This window comes from Terrapene carolina, unplaced genomic scaffold, assembly GCF_002925995.2.
Source record: "Terrapene carolina triunguis isolate 2854851 unplaced genomic scaffold, T_m_triunguis-2.0 Scaffold89, whole genome shotgun sequence".
NCBI lineage: Eukaryota > Metazoa > Chordata > Testudines > Emydidae > Terrapene > Terrapene triunguis.
In genome coordinates this window covers 26,316,834-26,330,540 of record NW_020664440.1, presented here as the reverse complement: position 1 = coordinate 26,330,540, position 13,707 = coordinate 26,316,834, and the positions used below count along the sequence as shown (strand labels likewise).

General features: G+C 43.1%; 1 protein-coding gene across 2 annotated transcripts; it reads right to left on the bottom strand.

Annotated features, from left to right (window-relative positions):
* Positions 1-7,511: 7,511 nt before the first annotated feature.
* Positions 7,512-11,302, bottom strand: SELENOK (selenoprotein K). Of its 2 annotated transcripts, none has more exons than XM_024221103.2 (4): positions 11,213-11,302; positions 9,495-9,585; positions 8,438-8,518; positions 7,512-7,605 (listed from the first exon to the last, which is right to left on the bottom strand). In XM_024221103.2, the coding sequence occupies exons 1-4, from the start codon at positions 11,229-11,231 to the stop codon at positions 7,512-7,514; spliced, it is 285 nt and encodes a 94-aa protein (XP_024076871.2). In that variant the 5' UTR covers positions 11,232-11,302. The 2 variants fall into 2 exon arrangements, with proteins under 2 accessions (XP_024076871.2, XP_024076879.2); XM_024221111.2 differs by having other exon boundaries at positions 7,521-7,605.
* Between the last annotated feature and the right edge of the window lie 2,405 nt (positions 11,303-13,707).

Here is a 13,707-nt window from a genome sequence, read left to right as displayed (position 1 = left end):
CCCGGCGTGTGCGCGCCCCCGCTCCGGGGCGAGGTTCGGCGGGCAGCGCAGCGCCCCGCGTACAGCCCCTCCCCGCGGTCACAGGGGGAAGTCAGGCCTGGCCCATTGCTCCAGCAGCGGCTTAGGCCTCCCCCTCCCGGGGCACATGCACCACTGAGAGGGGAACAGCCTGAAGGCACCCACCCCGTCCAACAGAGTCTCAGTTCCCTCCTGCAGCCCCCAGGGCCAGCTGTCACCGTCTCCCCTTTACTGAGTTGTCACAGTAACAGCAATGATTATTCCCTCCTCCCCCAATTTATAATTTTGCGAGGGTTGAATAGTTTGCAGAGCAAGATCAGTGAGGAGATAGAGGGCGGATACTGTCACATCCCCATTGACCACCCTGTCATAGCTTGGCAGCGTTAACCTCTGGAAGCAGAATATGCAATGCTACGATAACTTGAAGGACAGAACAGCACTGTATGGGCAAGGCGGGTGATGGTGTTCATCTGTAAAGCTGTATGTGTCAAAGGAGTTAGAAAATTATATCAGTCCCTCAAGTTGGGAACATTTGCTGAAAATTTGAAATTGCACATGCAAACCCTCAGCTCTTAACTGTTCAAAGTCTAATCCCTTCAAAAGTCAAGAATATTCCTTCTATTTATTTAGGAAAACATACTATTTATTTAGAAAACTCATCAAGCTAATGTAGAAAGCTACCTTTCTTAGAAACTGCATATAGAATTCAGACAGTTTTTTTTATATTATGCTTATTTTCCCCCAAAGGCATGGTTATTCTGTGCACATTATGCAATATTAAAACATTAACTATCTACATGCTGTGCATCACTCCACCTGTTTTCCATTGTGGGAAGGAAGCTATTTTTATGGACAACTAACAGGATTATTTTTTTAAAGGGTAATCGCGATCTAAACCAATAGATATGCTGGGAAATAGGTTTTTCTTGTTACAAGAGATGGTGTTTAAAAAGAAATCTAGAAAGGAAGTCCAATACAGACAGCAACTTTGCTTTAAATGCCTATAAATCATAGTCCTGAACTACAGGAAGGGCTGGTTTTGCTATTCGATGACCATGGCATAATCAAATAAACAATTAATTTATACTACTCTAAGGTACAGCTTCAGTTGTTACAATAATTAACTGCCTCAGAAGCTTAGAAAAAAGTTCAAATTAATAAACAATCCCAATATAATACATAAGGCATCTGATCCTATTTGGCCAGGTACACCTCTACCCTGATATAACGCTGTCCTCGGGAGCCAAAAAAATCTTACTGCGTTATAGGTGAAACCGCGTTATATCAAACTTGCTTTGATCCGCCGGAGTGCGCAGCGCCCCCCTCCCCGGAGCCCTGCTTTGCCGCGTTATATCCGAATTTGTGTTATATCGGGTCAGAGGTGTACTTAAATGTGTTCCTAACTTTGAGCCCATTAGCAGTCCCTTTGAAATCAACAGGAACACTAACATGTTGAATCAGGAACTAAATAACAAGATGATCAGTATATTCAGTCTGAGGATATAGATGAAAGTGGTAAAATTGGAAGAACAAAATTTACACACGACTTGGGAGAAGTTTTTTCCTCCCCCCTCTATGATGAAAACACATAGTAATATATCTGTATTTATTCTTTAGCCTGTTTTCACTGTGAAGAAAAAACTTTCCACATGTTTGAACAGCACCAAGTACAATGGAGCTCCTCCCTGAGTAGCATTTTAAAATGGGAGTATTTCAAAATGCACTACAGAACTTTTGGTGCAAGTAGCAGGGTCCACATGGCCAGTTAGTGCCCTGTATATTCACACCCCGCCCACTAACTAGCCCTGTAGACAAGCCCTCAGGTGAAGTCTAGAAGTTGTTTAGCCCATCACAGGCACAGATTGTAGAAGATAAATATTCTGCATATCCAGCTAGTAGGCATGAACAGGTGATTTTTTTGGTGTGTGAAAAGGAAAGAGTATAAAAAGTTGCATGAAAAAAGGTCTCAAAAATAGTAAAAGGTTGAAAAGAGGTAACATTTTTAGACTACATAATGACCACTGCAGAAATATAATAAATGGAAAGGAAAACGCTGTCAGTTTCTATTAAGATACAACAGTAGATCTGAAATGTGCCAAGAAATGCCCCTTCTTAAAGTTTGCCCCTTGTGTCATCTTCTGTACCAAATGCTAAAAAGTGTCATGTGAATGAATTTTCTTTGGTCATGAACGTACTTACTGTATTATTAACAGAATTATTTTAATAGTTCTTATTAACCAAGGATGAAAAGAGTCAATGTTTCGCAAAGCCAAATATATTTGCTTATTACTTTGCCACTACAATAAAATATTCACAAACTATACAAAAAGGCTTTGAGACAGACAGTTAAACATGTGCATTTAATAACACTGCACTTCAGTTACACTGGATCCTGGAAGAAGGAATTCCCAGCACAACTTCATTATCTGCTTAGTTGCAGAGCAGTTTCCATTAGACATACACATTCACAACAATCAAACTTGTTTGGTCCATCATCTAATGCTTCTTCCCTTCAGTCTTGCAAATGTGTAAGTCCAGTTGCCTGCCCTAAGAAGCAGGCATTTACCTACAAATAAATGGTAAAGTAAGTTTTTGTTTGCTCTACTATTTTGCATTTATACTACATAAAGCAGCCATTTTAAACAAAGGAAATAGCAATTCATAGATCTAAAGGCTAAGTACAGTGTGTGACATTCTGTACCTTGGGGGAGTGCCCTGTAATCCCCACATTCCTCATTTAGATAGCATTATGATCTTGCATATAAAGCAGGCCATGTGAGGTATCAGTGGAAAGGTTATGATCTGCCAAAAGTCATTTTTCTATCCATACATGTATATCACTAATGCATATGAAGTTATGAGAATTGTGTTGTATGGTTGTCACTAAAACATGCTGTAAGTTGGGGAATCAGCCAGATATTAGCTCCCCAGAGAGAACAGCAAGGAAAGTAACCAATGCCCGGGCGGGATGTCAAACAACCCATCAACAGCCATTGTCCAGCAAGGGAGTTACAATTCAGTGACTCACCTGCATAAGGCAACACCAGGGGAATTGCTCAACCCTGCCTGGGGATTCAGGGCTTGTCTACACTGGCACTTTACAGCGCTGCAACTTTCTCGCTCAGGGGTGTGAAAAAACACCCCCGTGAGCGCCGCAAGTTTCAGCGCTGTAAAGTGCCAGTGTAGACAGTACACTAGCGCTGGTAGCTATTCCCCTCGTGGAAGTGGGTTTTTTTATGCCACGACTACACAGACACGTTAAAGCGCTGCCACGGCCAGCACTTTAACGTTGCTTGTGAAGACATGTCCTTAGCAATGCCCACCAGAAATGCCTGGACTTGTGTTGTCCTACCACATCAACAAAGGGTAGGAAACAGAACAGTGGCCACATGCTTGGCCTTTCTCCTGCCCCCACCTATGCTACAAGCAACAAGGACACTGAGAAGACTTAAGAGTCCAAGAGAGGAGACTGGCCCAGGTTTCAAGGGTGAAATCTGTGTACTATGAACTGCAATATTCAGTGGGGTGAGAAAAATAGCTTAATCTAGATCAGGGGTCGGCAACCTTTCAGAAGCGGTGTGCTGAGTCTTCATTTATTCACTCTAATTTAAAGTTTCATGTGCCGGTAATACATTTTAATGTTTTTTAGAAGGTCTCTCTCTATAAGTCTCTATATTATATAACTGAACTAGTGTTTTATTGTAAAATAAACAAGGTTTTCAAAATGTTTAAAAAGCTTCATTTAAAATGAAATTAAAATGTTGATCTTACGCCACCGGCCCGCTCAGCCCACTGCTGGTCTGGGGTTCTGTTCACCTAGGCCGGTAGCGGGCTGAGCGAGGCCTGTGGCCAGGACCCCGGCTGGCAAGGGTCCGGCAGCCAGAACCCCAGACCAGCAGCGGGCTGTGTGGGGCCGGCGGCGAGGACCCCAGACCGGCAGTGGACTGAGCGGCTCAGCTCACTGCCGCTCAGGGGTTCCATCCACCGGCTCCTGCCAGCCGGGATCCCGGCTGCCGGATCCACTCAGCCCGCTGCCAGTCTGGAGTCCCGGCCCCCCCCCCCACATACAGTGGGTACCTACCTTCTCCCTGGTTCTGGCCATTCTTTTCCTCTCTCTGCACTGAGCTGAGGGTGGCAGTGCACTGAGCACAGGGCCGGGGGTGAAGGGTCGGGCCAAGAGCTAAAATGAGGGAGGGGGCTCAGGGTTGGGGCAGGAGGTTTGGGTGTGGGGCACTTACCTGGGCAGCTCCCATTTGATGCGAGGGGTGCAGATGGGAATGTGGGGGGGGTGGTGCAGGAGCTCCCGTTTGGTGCTCCGGGTGGGGGTGGGGATGTGGCGGGTGCATGGGGTGTGGGGGGGCTGGGGATGTGGGGCGGTGCAGGTGTCAGGGCAGAGGGGGGGCTGGGGATGTGTGGGGGTGCCAGAGTCAGGGCTAGGGTTGTGGGGGTGGGATGAAGGAGTCAAGCAGAAGGCTGGGTGTGTATGAGGGAGGTACAGGGCTCAGGGCAGGGGTCTGGGGTGTGTGCGGGGCTCAGGGCAGAGTGCAGGGTGGGGTCAGGGCTCAGGGGAGAGGGCTGGGTGACTGCCCCCCTAAGAACTCCCAACCCCCCAGCTCCTTGTCCCCTGACCACCCCCTCCAGAAACCCCCCACCCTAACTGCCCCCCCACCCCAGGACCCTCCTTGCTCCCTGTCCCCTGACTGCCCTGACCCCATCCACCCCCCGCCCCCTGACAGACCCCAGGACTCCCATGCCCCATCCAACCCCCCCTGCTCCCTGACTCCCCCTCCAAAGACCCCCCCCATCCAACCCACCCTGTCCCCTGACTGCCCCCACGCCCACCCCTTATCCAACCCCCCCCAGCCCCGGACTCCTTACCATGAGGCTCCACGCAGAGCCTGATAAGCTGCCCCATGGGAGCGCGCAGCCTTGGCCCCCAGAGCTCTGCGTGCGCGGCGGCAGGGCTCCGGGTGAGCGGGGAGCATCTTTCCCTCCCCGCGGAGCCAAACACTGTCCCGCGGGGGGAGCGGAGGGCAGAAGAGAGTGGGCCGGGCTGGGCAGGGTTTTTAATGGCACGCTGGAGTCCCGGCAGGCTCCAGCGTGCCATTAAAAATCGGCTCACGTGCCGTCTTTGGCACGTGTGCCATAGGTTGCCGACCCCTGATCTAGATGTTGCCCAGTCTAACAGGGTTGAGAGCTTGGACTGCGTGCTTATATTTTCTTTTCTTAACTAACCTTGACTTTTTGCCTATTACTTATAATCTATCTTTTGTAGTCAATAAATTTGTTTAACTGTTTATTTTTACCAATGAGTTTGTATGAAGTGTGTGTAGCAAAACCGCTCAGGTTTGCAAAGGCTGGTGTATATCCACTTTCCATTGAAGAAGTGGTGAACCACTTAATAAATTTGCACAGTGCTGGGAACTGCGGGGTGCCTTTCTCTGTGTGATTCATGAGTGGCTCTGGGAGCATTCATGCAATCTAGCAGGGTGGGGAGCTACACATGCAGTTGTGCTGACTGATGACAGCGCCTGGAGGGGTTTGCAGCTTGTCACTAGCAAAGCATTTTGAGAGACAGCCCAGGATGGGAAGTTAAGGGGGCACAGTGGTCCCACAATCCCAGTTTGCACCTCGGGAATCCCGTCACACAGTGCTGTAGAGATTTTTTTTTTTAAATATAGCCACCATTTTTTAGGTATGCCAAAAATGTTCAAGTTGTCTACCTCTGAGCATACCACACATTATAAATATAGTTCATGATGCTGTGGTACAAGAGAACTGTTGTTCACTTCTTCTCTAATTGAAACAAAAAGAAACCCAAAAATTATATTTACCAAATGAAAAAATACAAAACTGAATAAACTTCACGTACCAAAGGGTCTAAAAAATGGAAATGCAGTTGTAAGGAAGACTAACATTTACTGGTTCTAGAACCAGAACTGTTTCCCACATTTAGTTTTTAAACCAGGAATTACCGGACGTTTGGTTCATATCTATCTAACTTATCACTAAAGAAAAAAATTTAAGATGTTCATTCATATTAAAAAATTGGTCATTAATAAATTCAACATAAATTGGCAAAATAAAGCCATTCAAAATATTACAGCTTATCTAGAAAAAAAACATTTTGTTTTATGTGTTAAATGGAAAAGAAACTTCTCTTTAAAACTAATTACTTTAGAAAGTCTTCTATTAACCATATACAGATTTGCTAATCACCAAATAAAAGCAGCATTACACACAGGTTTTTACTTTTACGCAGCATTCTACCATGGCTTTTTACAGGTTTTTTTTAAGATAATATTATATTTCTGGAGAAGTTTCATTGTCCAATAGTTTTAAAATACCATAATATAACTGTGTAAATACAGGATTAGATCAGACATACAACAGCAAGATTAAATTTGATTTGCAAGTGTTTGTAACAGTCATCCTGAATTAAGATACCATTTCTAGCTATAGGATCACACAACTGTAGGTGGTTTGGGATAAAATTATATTAAGCCGTTAAAGTACTTTTTCTAACTATTTTTGTTATGCTAGATTATAATTATGTGTACAAATTTACATGGTAATGTAATTGTAATAAAAAATTATTAAAGGGCACAGAGACCATGCAGGGTTTTTATTCATATTAGGGAACAGGGGTTTAACTACCCAGCCAGAACACATCTTTTAAACAAGACTGTCACATTACATGGTCCACAGTGGCCATCCAAACAGTGTTAAAAACATTTTAGCTAGAAACTGATTAAAGTAAGTTTACACATGCCCTCCTAAAACCAGTAAAAGCCTCAGGTTTGACAGAATAGGTACTACACAGGCAGCAGGAGTGGAAGCTTCCCTCAATGCCCCACCAATGTGCTTCAACCCTGATATGGGCAGACAACTTTAATGGTGAGAGGAGAGTTTAGTCTCTATTGCCCAATCAATCCTCCATCCCTTTGCTGAGACAGCCTATAAAATTGGCAATCAGTGCTAACTGTTGTGGTGGTGATGTAAAGTGGATGCTCGTCTAAGGGGATACAGATGAAATGAGTTTGATCTCTCACAGACCACCACATATCCATTTGATAGTGGGAAGCTTCACTCCCTTGTTGATCTGAATGGGACTGAAACCATGAATCAGAAAGGTGTAAAGCTCTATTTTACGTTTCCAATCACACCCCAGCAAATCTAATTATATTATTTACCTCTCTCTCGCTGCCTAGAGAAAGATATATCAAAAAACTGTTTAAGGGATTCTTGTGGAAGTTCACCATTTCTGAACCAGAACGATAGCAAGAAGTCTATAAATGTACTCCTTTTTGTGCTATCATGTAGTTTTCTGATTCTCTTGACTTTTCTTTCATTTATTTTTAATAACTTTTGCAAGAGCAGGGTAAAATTCCCCATTATTCTTCTATCATTATGAATTTTACCTGTAAGTTTAGTTCTTATTAGAACTTTCTTCAAAAGCAATGGAAGTCTTAAGTGTGATATAAAACTGTAAGTTACCTTCCTCATCCTCCTCCAGCCATGGGTGGTGGACTGGGACCTCCACCGTGATTTATCCGACCCATTCTACGGCGAGGATTTCCTGGAGGCCTAATTAGAGAGTGGGGAATACATCAGTAAATATTGTCCATCACTATGTAAGTATGACAATGGTCTCCATCTGGTGCAAATACACTGTTCCTAAGTTCCCATTACAACAGCCTGCCCCTTTTTTGTACTGCAAGTGTCTGACTGCTAAAAACAAAGAGCCGAATTGACCCCTTCCATGTGAACAGCTGCAGGAGGAAGCTTTTGACAAGAAAATCACCACAAGAATTCCCTTGTGAAGACTGCTCCAAATTACCCCAACCCTTCAGAAGTAAAGTTGCCCTTAAATTGGCAGATATCAGGGGATGCATAAGAGGCTAGGACCATCCATGAAGAGATCCTGACTCCCATCCTGTGACAGAGACTGCTTATAGGTCCAGACTCTTTATAGTCTGCACAAAAAAAGGCATATATAGGAAGGCATATATCTTAGTATTTATGGGCACCTAAGCCCTCCATTCCTCGTGGAAGTTAGGTTAAAGGTCTATGTGTAGGTTAAAGGTCTAACCCATTAATATATTATAAGAGAAAGATTTCAGACAAATAAAACCAAGAAAAATTTAAAATACCTTCCATGACATACATTTGGAAAATGCTGTTAAATGTAAGTTAGGATTTGTATTCTTGCATTTTAGGGTATGCAACAGATAAAGTAAAAGAGAATGATGATCTTATATTATAGAAAGTTACATATGTGTTAAATTTCTTGGTCTGACTTCTCAATTTGTTCTTAATTAAAGTAAAGCAGCACAACTCTAATCAGTTTATGCTAAAACATTCTCCTCACATGTAAAAACAATTAATCTACACATATGAAGTTGAAGAAAAGCAATACCCTCTTCCATCATCATATCTTGAGTTTGAGGAAGATATACAACCTCTTCTTCTCAAATCTGGCTGAACAAGGCTCTGGAAGCTAAAAATAAAGGAAACAAGAGTGATTATGAGTTGAATGCTAGAAATTAACAGTTTTCCAGCAATGCTGGAATATATAGCAAAACACTGGATGCAAAAGCAATAATTGATGTTCAATAGTGGAAGTACTGTACATTAGCACCAGAAAGCATACTTGGAGAATACTATTTTTCAAATTACTTGTTACTTCTGAATAAGAGGAGATCAGAAATTCTATTTCTAACTACTGGTTAATGGGTCAAAAATTGAGTAAAGAGTTTAAATAATTCCAAATTGATTTAAGATTGAAATAAACCTGAGTTGAATACTAAGCATTATACAATATGTTCTGTATCTACTTGCATACATTCTAGCTTCTCTAACTGCAAAATGTGCATAAAAGTCAAACCTGGAATTTAAACAGTGAAAAGCATAAGTGAAGTCTGCAGAAGTGTCATTCAGTCTTCTAATTTACTTGGAGTTGAGACAGAATCTAAACTTGATTTGCGCATGCATGAAGTAAATTGTGATTACCACTCTGCAGTTATTTTTATGCCAGCTAGAAGCTACTGACCTAGGCATTGCTGCCCCAAGGTTTGTTGATACACTTATTTGACTGAGTACTCAAAACAATTCCACCAAAACATATACCCTTCAATAACTATTTAGAGAATTAGAAGTAATCATGACTAAAATGATCAATATTTAGCTGATAGCAGCTATGATATATTAAAATCCAGTGGTAACAATATAGTATCAGTTTTCTCACAGCTTTTTAAATTCATACAGAATATTTTTTTAAAGCCATCCAATCTGCTGCATGAAATGGAACAGAAGAAAGACTTAACGTGTGCTCAGGGAACTATTTGCAACAAAGGAGTAGGACTATAATATTGCTCTGCAAAATATGTATTTTTTTGTGTTTGTTTCTGCATGGCAAATGAATAGTTGCTACATTTGGTAACTTGACAATACTTAAACATTACATGAATACTTACAATAAAACCACAAAATCTGCTATGCCCCAGAAGAAATCTGTTATAAATGACAAACTCCAAGGAGCCCGACTCTGGGTATCCAACACTTGTCCTAGAACATATAGGATACAGTAAATACATTAAAATGCCATTCAACGATATGAATAAATTCCATTGTATTATATGTTACATGAAAAAAAGTATTCACCAGCTACCAGTGATATTTAAAAATATCAGCAAATATCACAAACAATGACTCAGCAAATGTCAGGGAGAAAATACATTTTACAAATATTGTCACTAGCAAGTTTCTTTTCCTGTAATTACATTACACCTTTGTAGAAATAAAACTGCACAAGCTGATTCACTTATAGAAAGTGAACCACCACCATCAAAATTGCACTGCATACAAGGTAAATTAACAATGAAGAACAATTCTGTTTTTATGTTTCATACGTAGCAATATTTTTACTTAGAAAACCACTATCTTCTATCAAAATACATTTACCAAAGTTTCTATTATTTTCCTGGTCTGAGTTAGAGATAAGCCTGAGCTACACAATTTAGTTCCAGCTTGTAGCTTCCTCAAGACTGGTGGGGTTTAGATATCATGTGCAAATCTGACCCATCAAAGTAAATAGCAAAACTCTTATTGACTTCAATGGGGCCAGCATTTCACCCCTGGCGTCTTGGTCCAGGACAGTCTTTAGCTAGACTATAGACTATAGCTAGCTATAGTAACTGGCTACAAATGTACTACACAGGGGCTAATACCAAGTCTATTCTATGACAGGCTCATAAAGTCTAACAAAGAGGTTTACTAAATATTAACCATTATAGAAGGAAGGCTAACTGCAAGTTAGAAATGAAGGTTTGAGGGCTAAGTTGTAAAGTTTCTAATACTTGTTAGTGACTTTGCCATGTGACCTTAGCAAGATGAATGTTTCTTATTATTGTCTCCAGATTTTGGGAGGTAAGGATGCCTCTCAAATTAACGTGCCTCAAGATAGGAAATGCAGAATAGTAGTGCCAGATAAGTTTGTGAGAGTCAGATAAAGCAGGTTCTTGCCTATGGCCTCTGCTTCATAATTACCTGCATCTGAAAAAGTGAGGTTCTTACCCACGAAAGCTTATGCTCCCAATACTTCTGTTAGTCTTAAAGGTGCCACAGGACCCTCTGTTGCTTTTTACAGATTCAGACTAACAGGGCTACCTCTCTGATAATTACGTGTGTCTACTTTAATAATGACACAGTAAAGAAGAGACCGTGTCCCATCTACATGCAACACAAGTACATTTCTCTCTAACCAGAGAGGAAAGGTTAAGGTCTGGCTACGTTTCACAGCCCATCACTTTACATTAAATGGTAGGAAGATGTTCAGACAGGAGGCACAGCAGGGCACAAAAACACTTTGATTCCCTGACACCTGGACCCTTGTTTTCGCCTGCAGGTCCCCGCGAGTGCGAGCCAGGCCCCGCCAGGCAGCAGCCCAGCGCCCTCGAGCGGAGCAGTGGAGCCTGGGCTGTACAGACCCCGAGATGAGAGAAGGAGCAGGGGGGCTGCGGGCGGGTCCCACTCCCCCATGAGCGGTGCCACCTGCCCTGGCCCAGGATGAGCCACCCTGCACCAGGGACAAAGCCCCCAGCCCCACCGACTCCTCAGCCCCCGCCCTCCATCCCGGCTTCCCAGCGCCCCCCCACCCCCGCGCCTCACCCGCCCGGCCGCCCCTGCGCCTCACCGTTCGAAATGTAAACCATGGCCGCCCCTCCGCGCACCGCTGTCGTGTCACAACTCGCTACTTCCGGGCAGGACGTGTTCCTGGGCGGCTACTGAGCATGCACCCGCGAACCGAGCATGCGCAGTAACTCTTGCAGAAGGCGCTGCCCTTTCTTGCCCTGACCAAAAATAAAATACAATAAAATGGGGGGGGAGGGCGATTAAAGGGGGTGGGGGTAGAGGAGGAGGCCAGTCAAGGGGGGAGGGGGTACAATTGGCTCGTGCAGGGGGTCCACCAAACTGTGTGCAGAGGAGGAGACCGTCAAGAGAAGCAGGGAGGGCAAGGGGAAGGCGGGAGGCTAGACGATGAGAAGGGGAAACCCCAGGTTAGGGAGGGGCAGAAGGAATAAAAATTTCTGCAAAAGGGGTGAGAGCATTCTGTAGTGGTTGCCCAGATGGGGCGGAGGGAGGGGGGGGGGTCAGTGGCTGGTGTTTCTCTGTGGACGATCCCCTCCCCAGAGCTGTGAAAGGAACAGGGTGGTCCAATACCTAGCTAAGGCATCTCTTCTTCATCGGAAAGGGTGTACTGAGCGGCCAAAGGAGCCTTGAATCAGTGAAATAATTTACAAACACACCGTCCTAAACATTTTCATAATTATCATACGTGTTTCTGGTGTTTAAAAGAATCCTTTGTCCGTGTGTGTTGGCTTAACTTGTCTGTGTATAAATTAATCTTAATTAATAAATTAATAAATTGCCATCTCACAAATTAATCTTATCGGCTGTTGAATGATGCTCTGTTACCTATACTCCAGACCACATGTAATTTCACTCCTAACGTATTTATTTTAACACCTGTATTTTTATTACTCTTATTGTCCTTAGCACATGATCATTTATCTTGGTTAACAATGCATATGGATGTCATTGTGTTATTTAATTTATGGTTTGAATAGGATAGTAAAAATTGATGCTGCCAGCTAAGCAATCACATTTCAAGGTGTTTTTATTATAACACTTTCTATCTTTATATGATTTTGCAATTTACACATTTTAATTAAAATTTATATTTTCTTTCTTCTATAGCATAAGTTTATTCTTTGTCATCACAGGACTTCAATACTATTTAATTTTTTGGGCTCTTGTCATGACCTTTTTCATTCCCATTGATCCAGGAGTGATGACTGCTTTTCTTCACCTTTATTTTTCCTCTCTCTTCAGCAGGTTAGTACTTTTTCACATGTTACCACTTGTGTGACCATCTTACTTCCCAAATATTCACTAAGGGCACTGTAACAGAGTGGCTTGCCCTATGGGCTGGACATAGGGTGACCAGACAGCAAATGTGAAAAATTGGGACAGGGGGTGGGGGGTATTAGGAGCCTATATAAGAGAAAGACCCCCAAAATCAGGACTGTCCCTATAAAATCGGGACATCTGGTCACCCTAGCTGGAGAGCATGAGGCTAAGCCAACCTGATTACAGAATGATTCCACCTGAGGGGAATCAGGCACATTCCCCACAAAGGGTAGAAGATGGGTGTGGTAGTGTGAATGAGAGCTAGGCCTAAGTAAGGATAAAGCTCAGCTGAGAAAATGAGATGGAGAGTGAGAGAAGCAAGTAGAAAGCAAAGCTCTTTAGGCAGGGAGGTCAGGAAAAGACCTTACCCAAACAAAAGAGTCTAGGAAAAACTCTGGAGGTAGGGAAGCCTGGGAGAGATCCTGGTTAAGCAGGGATCCTGATGAAAACTTCAGAGGCTGGGTAGGAAGTGGCCCAGGGACAATTGTAGCCTGGGTAAAGGAACAGAGCTATCTGTTTAGAATGGGGCCCTGGGTTGGAATGCAGAGTAGATAAGGGAACTGCTCCTAGCCCCAAGGAAGGGGGTATACAAGCTCACCCTAAGGGTTATTGACCCTAACAAGGGGGTTGTGGGCTGAGTTGGCAACTGGCTGAGGAAGAGTCCTAGAGAGGGGCAAAGGATTTTTGTTTGTGTTTAAGAATGCTTTTGGGACTTTTTGTTTGGACAGTTGTGATTCCAGAAAGAGTGGATTTAAGAGAGTGACTCTGGTGGTGGGCTAAGTCACTGGAAGAAGAAGAGTGATCGGGGCAGTGACATAAGTGCTATGCCAGACTGGACATGAGTGGGCACCTAGTGGTGAGTGGACTTGGTTACAGAAACTATATTATCTTACTTGAATTTTCTCCCAATGGCCAACTTTGGTTTGTGTGTGTATGTGTAACTGTGTAAAGTTAAGCATTTGAGTTTTGGTGGTGGTGTTTTTTTCTGGATAAAGACCTTACTTTACAAGCTGATTCTGCAACCAGTGTTACTTCTACCAAAGACATTCTATGTCTTAAATGTTACTACATACCTCCTGTAAGCAATGTGCATTTGGTTTTCCAGTTAACGTACTTTTGTTTTCCCTTTATTTTTAAAAAAGGATTTTTTAAAACAAATTACCTCATCCTGCAAACTCTTAAGCATATGCTGCTTCACTTGCCAGCTTGAAAAAATGT

What these genes read in the sequence shown, in the direction of transcription:
- SELENOK (XM_024221111.2), bottom strand. An exon ending in GCAGATTTTGTGGTTTTATT is followed by an intron (nt 8,519 to 9,494) that starts GTAAGTATTCAT and finishes CTTTATTTTTAG; the next exon opens with CTTCCAGAGCCTTGTTCAGC. An exon ending in AGATATGATGATGGAAGAGG is followed by an intron (nt 7,606 to 8,437) that starts GTATTGCTTTTC and finishes CTCTCTAATTAG; the next exon opens with GCCTCCAGGAAATCCTCGCC.